This window comes from Aethina tumida, chromosome 2, assembly GCF_024364675.1.
Source record: "Aethina tumida isolate Nest 87 chromosome 2, icAetTumi1.1, whole genome shotgun sequence".
Taxonomy (NCBI): domain Eukaryota; kingdom Metazoa; phylum Arthropoda; class Insecta; order Coleoptera; family Nitidulidae; genus Aethina; species Aethina tumida.
In genome coordinates, this window is record NC_065436.1 from 36,748,334 (window position 1) to 36,766,958 (window position 18,625).

The following is an 18,625-nucleotide window of genomic DNA, read 5'->3' on the forward strand; positions in this document are numbered from 1 at the left end:
TTGTGTATCGTATTTATTATATTTGTTTATATGATAAAATGTGATTGGTTAACAATAAACTATATGACATAAATAAAAAGTTTAAACTGTATACATTATTGTATTTTTAATATATATTACTGTATTATACGAATTTTTGGGTGGTATTTAAACTTTTAAACAATATATCAAATATACTATTTGAATTATTTATTACATTAATTAATTTACAATATATTTCATGTATCTTGATGAACAAAAATAAACAATATAAAATAAAGAATATAAAAAAATATTACTAAACCAATGAAAAATCAACATTACTTATTCCAAAATATTTTCAAAACATCTATGGCTTATGAGACTGTAGTTTTTTAATTCAAAATAGTTTATTTTTATTGGAACATTTTATTTAGTGAATCCAACATCCAACCTCACTAAAATGTAAGATTCCTCCTTTTTAATACAATAGCAATTATATTTTATAATTTTGTATTTATATATATTGTTTCATTTTAGTTGTTATTTATAGAATTATTTTGTATTATGTTACATTTAAGTTGTTATTTATATGTATTTTACAATATATTTTGTTCAAAAACACATTTAATATTAATATTTTATTTTGTTTAATATATTATTATTTTTGAATTTATCTGTTTATTTTAATTATACATTTAACTTTTAATACGAATACGATATGGTAAAAACTATCGTATGATAGTGTATAATTCTTAATTACCAACATATAATATGATAATGGAGTAAAATACCTTTAGAATAAATATATTAGAATTAGGACAACAATTATTATACGAATTAAACAATAAGAACTGTAACTATAAAAAAGTTTTTGATATTAATATTCGATTCAAAATACATAACGTGAACAAGCAATATTCTTAATTTGTCAAATTTAATGATGCGAATCTGTTGCAATAACACACTCGCCGCAAGCGAATATAGCCTTTGAAGGATGCAGATCTGACGCCGACCGTATATACATGAGATCTCAAATGCGGTCCGGTTCCATACAAAAAAATTTGCGCACGAACTGAATGTTTATTTGATTTTGTGGCGGAAGCGCACAAAGTGCGATTCCTTTTCTAGTAACTGCCGCTCTTAAAAACATTTTAAGTTGCGCATATAATTCATTGACAACTATTGTCAAACAGTTTGTTCAAAGTAGTACTTACAATCCCTTAAATATATACCGTCAAAATTAATCTCTATTTATATTTGTTTATTAAATTTAGGTCAAGTTGCATTACGAATGATTTCAGAACTACTATTGACTAGAATCCACATGATTAATAGTTGGCAACACTTAATTACTAGCAACCGGGCTCCCGAAATATAAACCTTAAATAACGGGGCGCTCTACCTTTCGCGCGTTAATTTTGAATGGGAACACGAGAACTTCGGGCGCGTACGGGTACACTTCGCCTTTACTCGGATGATACTTTATTCGAATGATATGACACCCACGCCAGTTTGGACCAATTCGCCCTGCCAATCTGGCATCAAATCTGCTTATTTTTTAACACGTTCCAGCTGTTTCGTCAACTCCGAATGTACCACTGAATCATCCTGGATACTTAGTATCTGGCCTAGTTTCAAAGCAACACCTAAAGATATTCATTATTAAAAAAAACTACAAAATGCGATTTTATTTTTCTGTAATTTTCAGTACCAATAGTTAAATAAAAAATAATGGTTAATATTTATTAAAAATATTTTCTAGCAATAGTTATTAACAATCGTTATTAATCAATCTACTTAGAATCTATTTTCTCTTAACTGTTCATGTAATAATAGAAAGGTTAAAAAATAATCTAGGGTACAACATAAAATTCAATACTTAAATAATGTAAACTAAATCTGTTTACATTCACTCATACCTCTAACTTTGCATAAAATATCAATAATTCTCTCCAAATTCGCTTTGTTAAAAATAAGGTGGAAAGATCATCTGTTTGAGAAATTCCCAAAGTTCTTCTGGCATATTCACTAGCAGTACTAAGCCCTAACCCAGCAGCCAAAGTACCAAATGGGACCATTCTGTTTAACTATAGTTTCAGCGCAACAAATCGGTGTAATAAAAAAATTATAAATGTTTTCTCTTCACAGTTATAAGCGCTGATAAGTGGTAAACTTTGTTTGTTCTTTATTTACTAATTTAAAATGAATTAATAAAACTTGTTAAATTTGATATAAATATTCCTTAGAACATAATGCAATAAATTTATTTTTAAAATGTTAATTACCACTCAGGTCAATTTTATTTTCTTATCAATTAATTTGTTTAAATTTAAAAATATATAATTACCAGAATTCATTATGCGGACTTTGTGTACTGCGATCCTAACCTAACCTTACTTTCGGCTCTCTTCGGTTGTAAATACAAACACATCTGTGATACAAACATATTAATTTATTCCGTTATTTGCATTTCATATAACCATATTCAACCTTCTTTATCGAATACCATAATAAAAAATGCAGCTTTCTTTCATCTTCGTCTTGATTTCGTTGATCGAATATTGTTTGTCTGTTGAATTCGATCCTCTCGGTTATATTTTGTATTGTCCTTGTATGGGTAAGTGTGAGAAAATTAGTTTTAGACGAATAAATTAAAATGATATGGTTTCAGGACGGTTCGGGAATCAAGCAGATCATTTTTTGGGTTCTTTAGGATTTGCACATGGTTTAAATCGAACTTTGGTGCTTCCTCCATGGGTCGAATACAGATATGGAGAACCTAAATCGATTCAAGTGCCCTTCGACACTTATTTTAAAGTGGAACCTCTGCTAAAATTTCACAAGGTTATAACTATGGAGGAATTTATGAAGGAGATTGCTCCATACGAATGGCCTGCAGATAAAAGAACTTCTTTTTGTTACATGCAAAGAGGTGTGGATACATATATCATTATGTCAGTGAAATTCTTCTACTAATAACTTTTACCGACAGGTGGCAACAATTCATGTAACGCAAAACAAGGAAATCCCTTTGGACCATTCTGGAACACTTTCAATATAGATTTTGTAAATTCAGTGTTTTACAGTCCTTTACACTATGACATTCACAATGAGAACATGGCTAAACAGTGGAAAGAGAGGTATCCACCAAAAACGTGGCCGGTCATCGCATTTACAGGTTCGCAAATGTTTTAAATCTCTTTCTAGAAATATTAAAGTTTGTTTGTTTCAGGTGCTCCAGCCAGTTTCCCGGTGCAGCTCGAAAATCGCGACCTCCAAAAATACTTGGAGTGGTCCGAAAACATCGAAAACGAGACGAATAAATTTATCAAAAATGTTTTGCCCAAAGGCGCTTTTATCGGGATACATTTAAGGAACGGCATGGATTGGGTTCGTGCGTGTGAACACATTCCAGACAGCCCCGGCTTATTTTCGGCGGCGCAATGTGTTGGTTACAGGAACGAAAAGGGGAGAGCCACAATGGAAATGTGTTTGCCATCGAAGGAAACGATCGTTAGACAATTAAAACGTTTAATTAAGTTCATCAATAACTCGGTAAATAATAATAACGATAAGACTATTAAATCTGTGTTCGTGGCTTCAGATAGCAATTATATGTTGGAAGAGCTGAAAGACGGGTTGAAGCGAATGGGGGTGAAGGTCGTTAAGAGCACAAGTTCAAGTCCACACTTGGATTTATCCATATTAGGGAGAAGCAATCATTTTATTGGCAACTGTATTTCATCATTCACAGCTTTTGTTAAACGAGATAGGGATCAAAAAGGATTTCCATCGTCGTTTTGGGGTTTCCCCCCTGAAAAAGTTAAAAGCAATTTTACCGGTCACGATGAATTGTGAAAAGGTGCCAAAGATGTTATTTGATCAAACCATTTGTTGCACCTTTGCGAGTATTAAATGACATGGATACATGTGTGATATTTTAATTTAAATTATACAAATAAAATTATTTGATTCGCACGTCTTTTATTTATTATTTTATGTCTATAAAATTGTTATTCATGAATTGTTATACATATACTTTGTATACATAATAAATCTAAATACACAGTAAAACAGTCAATAAATCACATTTATGCGGGCAACAAATCAAAATCATCGCTAACGTGCACCATAGGTACGTGATGCTCGTCGATAGACGGCGTACTTTTCCTGTCGCAAAGAATCAACTCTTTCATCTTCCATTCCCAATCCATTTTTTGGACGGCGTGTAACGATTCCGCCTCGTTGTGGTGCCGTAGCAACATGTGTTCTTTGATCTTCTCCCACTTGTCGTCTACATCCTGCAACCAGCTCAAGAACAGTCGACCGTTGTATCTCGATCTGGCGTTTCTATCTTTCTCTTCCTGTTCTGGGGTGATTAGATTGTAGACCTCCTCGTCTTTTAAAATGGTGCACACGGAAAACGGCAACGACTGATTCGCCAGTGCTCTGGCAGCTCGGCCGTGTACTCTTAGTATCTCTTGTTCCACGGAAAGAACCAGCTTCTCTTTCTCTATAACGTGCTAAAAAAATAGTTCATTAATGATCAATCAAGAAAGGTGCGTGTTTTTCGTCTAACCTGCATTCTCAGTCTGTATCGCTCTTTTTCTTGCTCAGTGAACAGATCTTTCATCTGTTGCGGTAGCGTGGGAGGATAGGAGATGTTGGGTGTGGTGGCTGCGGTACCGCTCAAAACGTACGTGCACCTGTTCATCAGATAATCCTTGAAACCTTGCGGCGGTTTCGGCTGTACCGGATAAATGCCTCTCCTCCGTTTATTGATCTGTTTCCTGATGTTCAGGAACAACTGATAGCAATTAGTGATGGGCTGATCGTGCGGATGGATTTGCGCTTCCGCCGGCGTTTCCGCGGCATCGGCGGGCGGGGCCGTCGGTTCCTTGTTCGGTTTCATCTTTCTTTTGCGTGGATGTAGTTCCACGGCGGCGGCGGCAGCGGGCGTCGCAGAAGTCGCCGTAGTTTCCGTGTCATTTTGTGACGCCTGCGTGTCTGTTTTCGTGCTGTTGGTGTTGGTGGCGGACGCGGATGTGGGAGGGTCTTGCGAGTTGGCTGCTGCCGGCGAGGCCGTTGGGGATGGCGAGTGAGAACGCTGCAACTGGGGGGAGGAGTTGTTGCTGCCTCTGTCCGTTGCATTGCCACCACCGCTGCCGCCACCACGGTGAGAGCTTCGCAGCACTCTTTGATGGCTGCCTCTCTGTAAAAATACAATGAAAACATGTTTTTAAATTAAATTTGTTTACCTATACATTATTATCGGTGGTTGAATTTGTTGTCGGTGGTTCGAACAAAATTGAAAAGTCCACTGTTGAAACGGGTTCGTCTTCAACTGAGGCCATTGCTTTTAGTATTTTAGTGAAAACGTCACAAAGAAACAATGAAACACTGTGACCTAGCGTTACTGTCACTCCCTAACCCCTAAGTTTCGTTACCTACTGAATTCTATTTTATATTTTACGATTTTAAATTTATGTTCAGGTACAAAATAATATTTACAACTCACAATTAATATAAAATGTATAAATATAATGCGTCAATTTGAGTATTTGCAAAATAGGTAAATTAAGGTTATCATAAATTTTAAATTACAGATTATTTTGTAATTTGGTTTATATTTAAAATATATAAATTAATGCAAATGAAATGTAACAATTTTTTATATGCGACCGTTTGACTCCTTGTTTTCAAAAAATATAATATGTATTTAATATTACCAAGTTTATAAGTAATAATGCTGGACGCAATATAAACCAAGCGTTTAGAGATAATCCTGTTAAAGATCGAAAGTGCAGTTTGAGGATTGGAAGAAATTCTGTAAAAAATGATGACTTGAAGGTATTGGTGGAAGCAAATCCAATAATATCCACGTGGGAATTTGCTGGTACAATCAACTCTTGTTAACTCAAACCTTCGATAATTCAAAGTTATCACGAGTTCCCTAGAAAATCTTTTTATATTTCGAACTAAATCAATACATTTTTTTGGTAATCCGAAAGAAAATATCATCGATGATGATTAGTTTGACATACAGATCTTCACGAATTGGTTTGGTTTGTTTACTTCAGCTTCAGTTTCTGTTACTCTTTCGTTGGTTGAATACAGATTAAATAAAAGTGAGTGTTAGTTATGAGTCCTAAAAAGTATGAATGCTCGACAATCGAACACAATTTATCGAAAAAGTAGAGGAAAATGAGAAGAAAAGTGATGTTGCAAAAGAATTTAAGATTTCTCTGAGTACTCTCTCAACCGTAATGAAGCACAAAGAGAAAATTTGTTTGAGGAGAAAAAGTGTTTATTAGCGGAAACTTATTAAAGGAAAAAGCAAAAGAGTTCGCGTCTACTCTAAGCTTCAAAACTTTATGGCAACTTTCTAAAAGAGAAATAGAGTTGTGTTTAAAAAAGTTTGTGGGGAAAGTGGAAGTATTAGTGATGCAGTTTGCTTAGATTGGCATGGTAAATTGAAGACTTTGATTGAAAACTATGATGCGCGGGACATTTTTAATACTGACGAAACTCGGCTATTTTTCAAATGTTTAGCGGACAAAACCCTTACTTTTAAAGTTGAAAATGTCATGGGGGAAAACATAGGCGGAGGTGTCAGTTAAGGAAGCAAGAGTTTCATTCGACACTTTATAAAACTTCTGTCTACAAAACGAAAGTGATGAAAAAGCATTTCAGGCACTTTTTCTATTAAAAAAGTTATTGAGCAGTCTGAGCTGCAAACCAATATAACAGAGTTCTTTCTCTTCACTTTTGTCATTCTTAAAGAGTGGTAGGTTAAGTTTTATATTCTTTTCTTTCAAATATTTCGAACGATTTGATATTTCAAATCCTCGATAATTCGTAATATTTTAAGAATCACTCGAATTAACGAGAGTCGACTATACCAGGATGAAATATGATCTTACTTTTTTTTAGAAATTTATTTAATCTGGTAATTATTAAAAAAGTAGTCAACATCAAATTAGATTTAAACTCAAATTATTTTCATATAAATTATTATATATAAAATTAAAAGAATATAATAATATTATGGAATAGATTTATAAATATTTTACTTTTTTATAAAAATATCTCTATTTGTTATTTCTGAATTAATAATTAACCAATTTGACAAAAAATATTTTATTTACTGTAAATATTGTTTATAATGGATGCTTTTGGTTTATTTTTCTGTAAAACCTTGTTCAAAATAGTAATAAAACTGTTGTTGATAGTAAACATAAAAATAAAAAAAAAAATCATTTATTATCATTTTAGTACTAATAGGTATTGACATAAATTAATATATTTAATTTTACCCAAAACTCAGACACTTAAAATACATGTGTACTGGGTGATCAAATAGTGGAGTTTGTCCAGGCAGTTAGACGATTGAGTATAAGAAAAATCGACTAGTCTATAAAAATTGGCAAGATTTTATTATGTAAGTAATAAAGTATAAAAATCAAATAATTCACAATTATCTTGTTCAATATATTTTTTTATTATCGGAGGTAAAGAAACCTTTGAAAATTCAGATGAATTATTACTTTTAAACAGCAATGTAAAAAAACAACAAATGAATTATAATTATAGTAATACCCAAATTTTATTAAATAGTACTGGATTTTTATTAATACTATTCCAATGAGAGCATTTTAATATAATTTAATAATTTAGATCCATTAAACTTGAAATAAGGTATCCTTTAAAACTGACCTTGTAACTCAACTATCCAATCTTTGCGAATTCACCAGTAGTACAGTTCCGCACTGTTTCGAACATATAAAATTCTGTTTAACCTTCGCAAAGAAACCACCTACTGTATTCGGGAGAATTTCTCCACTCCACGGGCCAGTCATTCGTATAGAGAACACACTCATTCGTATAGAAAACAGAAATACTAACTTGATCCTCGTTTTGCGTGCTACCAACTCCACCATCCTTCTTTTCGTCCCCTTTGGTTTGAGTTGCCGACGCAGTGGATGCCGCTGCTCCTTCGGGACTACCGGTGGCAGTCACTTCCCCATCGTTGCTGTTACTGGCAACGACATACGGCAAAGCTTGATGTGTTCTCTGCGAACTATTCTTCCCGTTCCTGCTGGTTGGACCCTCTTGTTCACCACCTGCGCCCTGAGGAATCACGATTTTCAGAGGAGGCACCTTCAAGTCCGTTTTCCCATCCTCTACCTCAGCGTCGCTGGTGGAGGAGCCCCCACCAGCAGGCTTCGGACTGGAACATGGACTCTTTTTGTCCTGCGCCGCCGTCTTCGCCACATTCAAAGTGGCCGACTTGGACTGCCCACCTCCGGACTGCTTCCCACCCTGTCCCTTACTCGGTGTGTTTCGTTGGGCGCCCGTTTTCGTCTCCTTCGTGCCCTCGTCCTTCCTCCGTTTCCTTCTTGACTCATCGTCGCCGCCTCCGCCGCCCTCCTCGTTGCTCTCGCTCACCTCCGCAAAGTTTCTCTTCGTGCCATCGTCGGATTGGGCGGCGGGAACGTTCAGCGGATCGACCGAATCGGCCTCGGTTTCGGCGGTGTCGCCCGTTTTGTTGTTGTCCGGTGAGTCGGCCTCTTTGGTCGACTTGAATTCGTACACATCTTCGGCGTTGGTGCCCGACGCTTTGGATGCGGCACCTTCCGTGGCTTCATCCGGTGCGGCGGAGGCGGTGGCGGCGCCTTTTTTGCTGCCGCTCTCCGTCGCTTTCTTGTCGTCTCGAGATCTCGGTTGGAGGCGAGAAGAGGACGTGCCCGATTCTAAAATCACATAAACATATACATTAAGTAAACGATATAGATATATTAGGCGAAGTTGTGTTGGAGATAGTGATTTTGCTGGTAATTAAAAATCCAAAGCGATTTTGAATAAGTTTCAAGGTTCAGTGTGGTTGTTGGCGGTCAAGTCAAAAACGTATCAAAACCTACTTCAGAGATAAGAAAAGAATTAATTTACCTAGAACTCGTTCCATGTTGTTATTTAAATAGTGTAATCACTGATTAATTGTGGCGCATTATTTGATGCGTCTTTGCGGTTCAGTAAACAAGAAGAAGGAAGAAAGGAAACGTATCGCGTACGTCGGATTTAATTATCGCGCGATAAGGATGAGGATTTTTGTGCGGCGCGACAAAACAATGAAATGTTGGAAAAGTATTCCAAGGTCGGCGACAAGTGCCTGCAAAGCTCGTACACATTTCGAAACGGAATTAATCGTGAATCGTGAATCGTGCACCGCATGCTTATTGCCCATTCCGCAATTTCTATTTTCACTGCTTCAATCTGAACCGAGAACTGAAAATTCCTGCTCTATAAATAGTCGATAATTGAATTATTACCCGTTCGTCCGATAAATAACTTTCCGGCTAATGCGTTTTAATTAACTGCTCGCCTCCGTCTCCGTCACCGTCTCCGTGACCGTCTCCCTCTCTCTCCCACCCACCGAAGATATTTGTTTTAACACTATTTAAAAACGTACGCACGAATCGGTTGGTTGATCAGCGGAGTGTGTGTACAAACATCCCGTCCCGTCCCATCCCAATCAAATCTACTACACGACTACTCTTCATCTCTGTGGATTTCGTACTTCATGAATTAAAATTGTGGAGAAATGAATCGATCGACGTGGGGCGGCGCCCCAACCCACGTGAGCCCCCGCAACAACTGCAACGTACCTTTGTGGGTCTGCGAGGCGCGACGCATCTCCGTGACACTCACAATCGAGATGGCGGCGGAGGCGGCGACGACCACGACGGCGGCGGCGATCCCAACAAAGAATCTCCGGAGAAGCCGCGCGCGCACGCCACCACACACACGCTCATTGCACTCCCGTGCACATACACGCACACACACACTCACACTTGCACGGCGCAATCTCTCGCGCAAAATGAAACGAACGTTCCTTTGCAGTAGACGGAGCGGTCGGCTTCAATGTGGCCGTTCGACAAACCGACTTTCTCGGGTCTAAAACGATTTTGGACTGCTCGTTTTCGTTCACTACGTTCGGCACGTATCGGTTTCCGAATCGAAACGCGACTGCCGGGGATTCGCATGCAGTTTTTAGCAAACCGTATTTAATAAGATTTACAGTCGGCATATTTCACGACTTTGTTTTTGTTTTAATATAATTATATGAAATTAAGAATATAACTACATTTATAAAATAAACAATCATAATAATATAATAATAAACAATAAACATTTGTTTATGGTTAAATTAATTGTAAAAATGTATTATGTGTCTTGTTAATATCAATATTATTCACCGTACAAATTAATAATATAACTACAATTATAAAGTAAACAATCATAATACAATGAATAACAAATATTTGTAAATACTATGATTTTGATTTCCAACACAATTGTATTACCACACTATAGGCGGGTAGTGAAATAGTCCAAACTAAGTTGTTGAATAATAACAAAAAATAAGAGATAATTCTTTCAGTTCCGTATGTAAACAAATAGAGTAAAATTAGCTCACCCCGCTTTTAAAGTAAGTACTTACTGTACATTCAAAAAGGTAAAAATTACCAGGCCCGCTAATAATTAACAGTTCTCGAGACAGGTATTTTTACCCGATCCGCATATAGTGTGTTAATTAACTAAGCGTCTTGTTAATATCAATATTGTTCACCGTACAAATTGTCCACTAAATTCTAAATTATTTAAAGCAAATGTAGTGCATATTTCAAATATATAATATATTTAATCTATTATAAATAATTATACTGTTACAAAATAAGTAAAAGTTAAAAATTAACAATATATTTGTAGATTATTGCAGATATCATATTAAGCATTTTGTTTGAACAATAAAATGAGAATAAACATTTATTTTATATCTAAAGTGTGGAAAATAATATTCAATTATAAAATTACTGATAAATGTTAAACAGTACTCTTTGGAATAAATTTGGTATACACCCTAATAATTCCACAGCACGAAATAATTTAGTTTTATTATAATAGAAATGGAATATAAGATAAATAATCAATAAAATATTTCAGTATTAGTTTGATATTTACACAAAACAAGTGAGAAATTCCAGAATATATATTTAATTTATTAATAAAATAGTTTAATAATAATAACAACAACAATTCAGTTCAGATTAATAAAATTTCTGGTAAATGTTGAAAATTTGTACTTGACCTCTAATTTTAGAGGTTGCACAGCTATTTGGTATAGAGTTTATTAATTTTACATCACGACTGGTTCAATAAAAATAATAACAATTTAGTTCAGGTTAATAAAAACTAAAAGAGAAAAAAAAACTTCCTTTTATATTTGAAAGATTTTTTCAAATTATTTACGCAGTTATTAAGTATTTATTTGATTGAACTGATTTCAAATATTATTTTTCAAAAGATATTGTGTTTATTTTAAATATTAAATGAAATATTTTTATTATATTATATTTTCCTTAAAATTGTAAGGATGACACATTTAGAATGCTTTAATGCTTTTGAAATGAATGAGTAATGTTTCTTTTAATTTCGCTATTAAAAAGTAAGAGCCTTTCTTCTGGAGTGGAATGTTTCGCACGACCCGTGTTTGCTCCGTAAAATTTTAATGATATATAAAAGTAATTCATTATAAATTTATATCATAAATAAAATAACTGGGACAACAAATAAATAAAGACACTATTATTTGTGCGTTCATCAAATTTTTCATAATCGGCTAAAACCATTAGTATATTAAAATACAATAATTAATTGAAATGCCTATATTATATTAAATTTGTTAAGAATGCATTATATTTTTAATATAAATAGATAATATAATATACACAATATTTTATTTTAATCAATTAAATAAAATTTACATGCAACTTTTTTGAGTGTGATTTTGGAAACCACTTCCTATGGTTACACAAACTATAATTACTTATTTCGATCTTTCTGAATGAAAAACTTGAACCGATAATCATGTTTTTTTATTTTTGTAAGATACCCTTCCGAGTTGATTATATAGGCTTCTTCTCTTCTATCTTTCTTAAATGTAAAGATAATTTCTGACACTAAAAAATTAGTTTCTAGTCACCCCAAAGATGAGCTTTTAATTTTTATAAGAAAATCCTCCTCGCAAAATCCATAATCGAACAGAAAATTTCTATTTACACTCTACAAAAACTTATTTTACTTCTAAATTTTATAACTGCTAGATAAGTAAATATTATAAAATGCCCAACATATATTTTCATGAGAAATTAAACGCTCTACAAAACAGGTCTCTTGTTCCTAGATTTTTAATAAATATTTTAAATTTATCCATTTAAGTCGTTGATTTTAAAAATTTGAGTTTATTTTGATACAATGACAGTTTCTAACTTATGTCGTATCTTTTGTTTTGGGATATATTTCCTTCTATTCAGATTTATTTATAAATAAAAAACTTTAATTTTTCTGAAATAGATAATCAATGATTTCAAAATTCATGGATTAAATGGACAAATTAAATAAAATCAGTAGGCATAGGAATTCGAATTGTTTAGAGTAATCTATTAACCATAAAAGGCTTTTTTTGTACAGCGTTTAATTTCCTACAAAGATATATGTTGTGCATTTTATAATATTTATTTACCTATGAGCTATAAAATTTAGAAATAAAAAAGAAAAATTTTTGTTAAATCCTTTAAACTTTGACTGAACTTTTATAAGGTAAGAGTTACAAAAAAAATGTACAATATCCTTTTTCTAGAGCATTCAAATTCCTACAAGAAATGTAAATAGAAATTTTCTGAACGATCAAATAATGTCGAGATATGGATTTTTCCATATGGAAAACTGAGATGAGGAGGACCTTGCTGTTAAAATTAATTAAGAGCTCATTTTTGAAGAGCATTTTTTAAAAGTGCCTAGGAACCTCCACACTAATATAACGATTGAAAAGTGTTTGATCCGACTGCATTTCGAAAGAGATACCAGGCACGACTGGGACAGTAGAAGTAGCCCCGTAGTGGGAAACTTTTATTATCTCTGTCATAAATTATGTCTCTCTCAAAATTCAGTCGGTACAAACGTTTTTCGATTGGTATATAGAAACTATTAAAATTATTTATTTTTATTTAAGCTTATTTATCTTCTGACGGTATTAGTTATCATTATTTGTCAAATTCCTTGATATCATTTTCACAGTGTTTATATTAATTAATGTATATGCAATAAGAATATTCTAAATATTACATATATGTGGAATATCCAATCCTAGTATCCAAACACCTAATGGTACTATTAAGTTTTATTTTATTTTTAATTAATATTATTAATAATAAACTACTTTCTATAATTTCTCCTTTTCCTTATAAACTTATGTAATATATATAAATTAACAAACGTTTTATGAATGTTAGTTTCTTAAAACAAAATTTTTATTAAGAACAATTCAAATAATTCATTTTGAGTTTGAATATAGGACTGATTAATAGAAAGGATACATTATAAAATTATTTTTAAATAAATATCAACGACTGTGAATTTCGCGATTTATATATTTACATATTAATTTCAAATTATTGGGGATTCGCACCGAGTTTCATATTCCCAAGTTTATGTAATACCATAAGAATAATTGTTGTCCCCGGTCCACGGCAGTTGTGTTCCGATTCAGAAACCGAACCGAGCCGAGTCCAAAGGTGTCGATCGTGTCTAACGAAAATAACCAGTTCACAGAAAGTCGGTTTGCTGAATGGCCACACTGGTGGTGGGCTTACGTCGCTGTCACACAACCACTCGGTCGGTGGAATTTCATTACTTATTTAGTATTTATTTCATTTTTTAAATCAATTTACATACAACTAAAATATTCAATTTTTCTCTAGTTAAGAATTTCAATTTATAGTTCTGTTATTTTCTAATGAAAAACTATTTTAAGAAATAATTATAATTTAATTATTTATGTATTATGGGAAAGATTTATACCTTCTAAAAATTGACCATTACATTTAATCATTTTGGCGAAATTCCAGTCATATAGTTAATCATGTAAATCAAGAGATTAAAATATTGAGAACGATTAAATTGCACCGATAGGAACGTACGTTGTGCTACGTTACGTTTACCTATCACGACGGCGATGACAACGGGGACGACGACGGCGACGGCGATGCCACGGCCAAGTGCACAAGAGAGAGAGAGGAGCGGCAAATTCAAAGGAGGGCGCAACTATTGATTTTCATGTTCATGCATTCGGTAAGTGTAGATGTCGTTAAACAGTTTTTAAAACTGGTTGAAAGGTAAAAATGTAATTTTCTAGTAACTACTTACCGGCGGACGTCACTGGCAAATTGGGATTGTGCAAATAGGGTTGGACGTGGGCGGGCGCCACATCCAGTGGCGTCTTGCCCTTGACGTTCTTCGCGTGTATGTCGGCGCCCCGTTCGACCAGCAACCTGACCAGCTTGACGTGCCCGTTGGCGGCGGCATCGTGGAGTGGCGTCTCGTTGTCCAGACCTTTGGCGTTCACGTTCGCCCCCGACTGCACCAGACGGTGGGCCACATCGTACCAGCCGTGGTTGCACGCCTCGTGCAGCGGCGTCCAACCTAAACTCTCCTTTCGGGTGACACGCAATCCTCTGATCCGGAGAGAAATTTGCAAAAAATATGGTCACGAAATGACATTCATCGGATTTAATATATTCCCGATTTCAACCAGTTTTAAAAATTAAACATCATTAATGGTTAATGCTTAATGGTTTGGACACTACTTTGACAAACGATTTACTTGATATTATTTCACTCATTTAACAAAACGTGAACGTGAACGACAATGAGACCTTTAACTACCTGGAAACACTACACACTACATCAAATGAATACATATCATTACAATCTGACCATATTTTATGAAAACTCAACCACAAAACAACACACAATACATTTACAGACATGAAATGATAAAAAGTAAGTAACGCAAATATTTTTAACAATGAAATAACAATACAATCAATATTATTTCACACCACATTTGTTTAGCGACATAATAAATAATTTACAAAAACACATGCAAAATTTAATATTATTAACAAAAAAGTGCACTAAATATAGTATTGTATAGTGCAATCAGACTTGAGATATAAATAAAAGCAGGAGAAGAAAAAGAAGATGAATCAACTGGAAAAGTTAATGTTAAGTAAGCCAACTGCTCATTTACCTTCTTCTCATTTTCTATTAGCAACCAAACCAGACACCAAATTAGAAAAATTCTCTTGGAATGTGCCAACATAAATTCTGGTATCATATCATTATTAAAAGTGTCGCATTCTCTGAAACACATTCCAATAAGAGCAATTGGAGTTGTCATAATATGGTTAACTCTGTACTCGACAAATGAAAAGACCAAAATATTTACTATAGTATCCACGTAGCGTGGCATAGACGAATGATAATTTAAATAGTATAGATAGAAATTTCAATTACCAGCAAAGTCAGCTACATTAGGATCGGCATGATGTGCCAGTAGTAACCTACAGACTTGTTCTACATCGCCTTTAATAGCGGCTAAGTGCAATGGGGTTTCACCTCTTTCGTTACGTTCGCGACTTCTTGACGACGTGGTGGACGTCGCCGTCGTAGTATTGCTAGGACTGCGTGAGCCAGTCGCCTCGTTGCCCGTTGACGACGTCATTTGCATTAGGAGAGCCAGTTGTTGTCTCTCGGACATCGGGGTGACTACGGGCATAGAGCCGCCCCTGTTCGTTGCGCTACCGCCCCTCGGTCGTACCGACGACGGCATTTCTGAGTCATCAAACAACGCTCGTCGTTTCCGCTGTAAACAATGCCGTGCCATTTACATAACCCCTTTTCGACGTGGACGTGCTATTTACGTTTTATTTTATATATATTTTTTTTCACATTTATTTTTATAAAATGTTCTACTTTACTGAAGACTTTTATAATCTTTACCTGTGTTGTATTTTTGTGTGTAATATTATTAAACTTGATTTCAAAACTATTTACATCACATATTTTTGAGAGAATACTGTTTTATCGACCGTCACTGTACTGCGCATTAGAGTAAACAAACAGAATATATTCGTCAACCGATCCAAGTAATAATGTAGCCGAAATGTTCCCTTGTTTAAACAATCTCATTATTAACATGAATAATTGTAATAATACTTAAATCACTAAACGTACAAGATATAGAAATTAAATTTAGAATGATTTAAAATCTGAAAATAACTCGTTTTATAATTATTATTTTTTTTCTAACATCATTGTAACAATAGCAAAATTTTCGTTCAAATTTAATATTTTTATTTTAAGGTTCAAATTTATTGAACATAAGTATTGTTTATTTTATTGGTCTAATTTTTCAAGAATAATTAAATTTTTAATATATTTCGATTTTGGAATTAGGTTATAATAAAAATAAGCCAATCAATGTTTGAAATATATATTTAGTTTTAGGTTTTTAGTTTAGGATTTGGAATAATTTGAAACATTGTGCTAACATTTACAAGCATTGTAACAAGAGCTAATAAACCATTATTTAATGACTTCATGGGAGTTAAATAATTAAAGTATGAATAAATTGAGCCTTTTTAGTATTTTAGAGAATTGTGATTGTTGTATATTTTCCAATACCCGTGAATATGAGTTAATGAACTGAATTTTAATATGTTTGAGAGTAAAATGATTTTTCCTTATAGAAAAGTTAATAATGTTAAATTGAATCATTTAGACTAGGGTTTATCAAAGTAAAATTCTTAAATTAGTTTGACAGTGTTGGGAAAGATAAAAAAGACATTCTGTTAATAGAATAAGAAACTTCTTAAAGAGCGTTTAAAGGAAATCACTATACCTACTCTGGGTGTTCTATGACCTACGTATTTAATTCGTATGTTTGATCTACGGGGTGTCATTATGTCATAGATTAACGCTTAACCTAAAAATATTCTATGTTAAAACCAAACAATTCTAATAAATATCTGTTAAAAATCTGTAATTGATATAATTACAAGTAAGTTTTATATATGTGAGAAATTTAATAAACAATATTTATCACAGGAAAATGAGTTTGGATTTAAATTTTGAAAACAACTAATGAAGTATCACTTGTTTTATCCACTATAGTGCACTCTACATATTTTAGCGTTTATATACAGATTCTTTCCTGAGTGGTTTACTACAATAAACAACAGTTATTGATTATTAAGAAAGAAACATTTACATGAAGATTTAGGTCTCAAGAAATTATATATGACACATTAGTCACTATTAGTTAGTGAACTTGTTTTTATGCCAATAAAAAGTGGCAGCAAAATTAAAGAATTTCATTGTATACTAACTATTCATTGTCAACCAGATATTGTAATATTCTCAAGTTTTAAAATGAATTACATTAATAGTTTGTGAGCTAAAAAAATTTGGAAATACAACTTTCTTTGCAGTAACATCTTGCATATTATTTGTTTGAACCTAATATAAAATAGAGCAAGTAATATTTTAGTGTTTTTTCTTTAATATTACCTCATACCAAACTTTGTAACAAATGAAGTTATCTTCATTATCTTGTTTAGTGAGGAAATAAAAATAAATGTTTATGAATCTGTTGGAAAACATTATGTTAGATGAGGAAAAATTTAAGTATTTCATTCTGAAAATACAATAGATACTGTGAAGCATGATGGTGGAAACACTAAAATGTGAAGCTTTTTTCATATTTTGGAGTGTATGTTATACTGGATAAAAAAGGAGATTTATAAATAAACATTATATATATGTTTACTATGCCAAGATGTACGTCCCTTAAAGTGGAAGAATAATTATCCAAAACACTGAGCTCAAATGGTGAAGCAGTGGTTCGTAAAAAATATGATATAATAAAAATTTTTCGTTTAGTATTTAAATTAAGCACAATATACATTTTAATCAAAATATCTTGAAAATTATCTCTATACCACATATTTAATAAATTAAATTTAAATTCTTGAATTTTTCACTGGTTTTACGTAAATATCAAACTACAATAATATTGAAATATTTTATTAATTATTTATCATGTATTCCATTTCTATTATAATAAAAGTAACTTATTTCAATTTATAAAGAAACGTTAAAACAGTCAAATAATTATATTTAATTATTTTGTTTGGTTAAAAATAATTTAAAGTTTTCGTTTAATATTTAATTTAACAGAACATTTGTGTTTAATCAATATATTTTTTTAACTTTGACATTCGAAATCAGTTCAATTGAATAAACACTTAATAATTTCTCAAATAATTTGAAAAAGTTCTTCCAGTATAAAAGAAATTTTCTCTTTTGTTTTTCATTAACCTGAACTAAATTATTATTATTATGAATATTATTGAACCAGTCGTGCTGTGTAATTTAATTTTTTCTAAAAAGTACTCTTTAACATTTACCAGTAATTTTATAATTGAATATTATTTTCCACACTTTGATATAAAATAAATGTTTATATGATATCTGCAATAATGTTCCTACAAATATATTGTTAATTTTTAACATTTACTTACTCTGTAACTATATAATTATTTCTAATAATTAGATTTAATATATTATGTATTTGAAATATACACATGCATGCACTATATTTATTTTAAATAATTTAGAATTTAATGAACAATCTGTACAGTGAACAATATTAATATCAACAAGACGCTTAGTTAATTAATACACTTGTGTTTGAAATGAA

General features: G+C 32.7%; 2 protein-coding genes across 4 annotated transcripts; one reads left to right on the forward strand and one right to left on the reverse strand.

Annotated features, from left to right (window-relative positions):
* Window positions 1-2,351: 2,351 nt before the first annotated feature.
* LOC109594099 (GDP-fucose protein O-fucosyltransferase 1) lies at window positions 2,352-3,933 on the forward strand. The gene is made up of 4 exons (XM_020009268.2): window positions 2,352-2,578; window positions 2,633-2,893; window positions 2,954-3,139; window positions 3,194-3,933. The coding sequence occupies exons 1-4, from the start codon at window positions 2,479-2,481 to the stop codon at window positions 3,817-3,819; spliced, it is 1,173 nt and encodes a 390-aa protein (XP_019864827.1). The 5' UTR covers window positions 2,352-2,478; the 3' UTR covers window positions 3,820-3,933.
* LOC109594100 (ankyrin repeat domain-containing protein 11) lies at window positions 3,926-15,961 on the reverse strand. Of its 3 annotated transcripts, none has more exons than XM_049963655.1 (6): window positions 15,865-15,961; window positions 15,481-15,727; window positions 14,227-14,502; window positions 7,867-8,714; window positions 4,541-5,173; window positions 3,926-4,484 (listed from the first exon to the last, which is right to left on the reverse strand). In XM_049963655.1, exons 2-6 carry the CDS (start codon window positions 15,692-15,694, stop codon window positions 4,053-4,055), a joined length of 2,403 nt encoding a protein of 800 aa, XP_049819612.1. In that variant the 5' UTR covers window positions 15,695-15,727; window positions 15,865-15,961; the 3' UTR covers window positions 3,926-4,052. The 3 variants fall into 3 exon arrangements, with proteins under 3 accessions (XP_049819612.1, XP_049819611.1, XP_049819613.1); XM_049963654.1 differs by having other exon boundaries at window positions 15,379-15,727; XM_049963656.1 differs by lacking the exon at window positions 14,227-14,502 and having other exon boundaries at window positions 15,865-15,960.
* Between the last annotated feature and the right edge of the window lie 2,664 nt (window positions 15,962-18,625).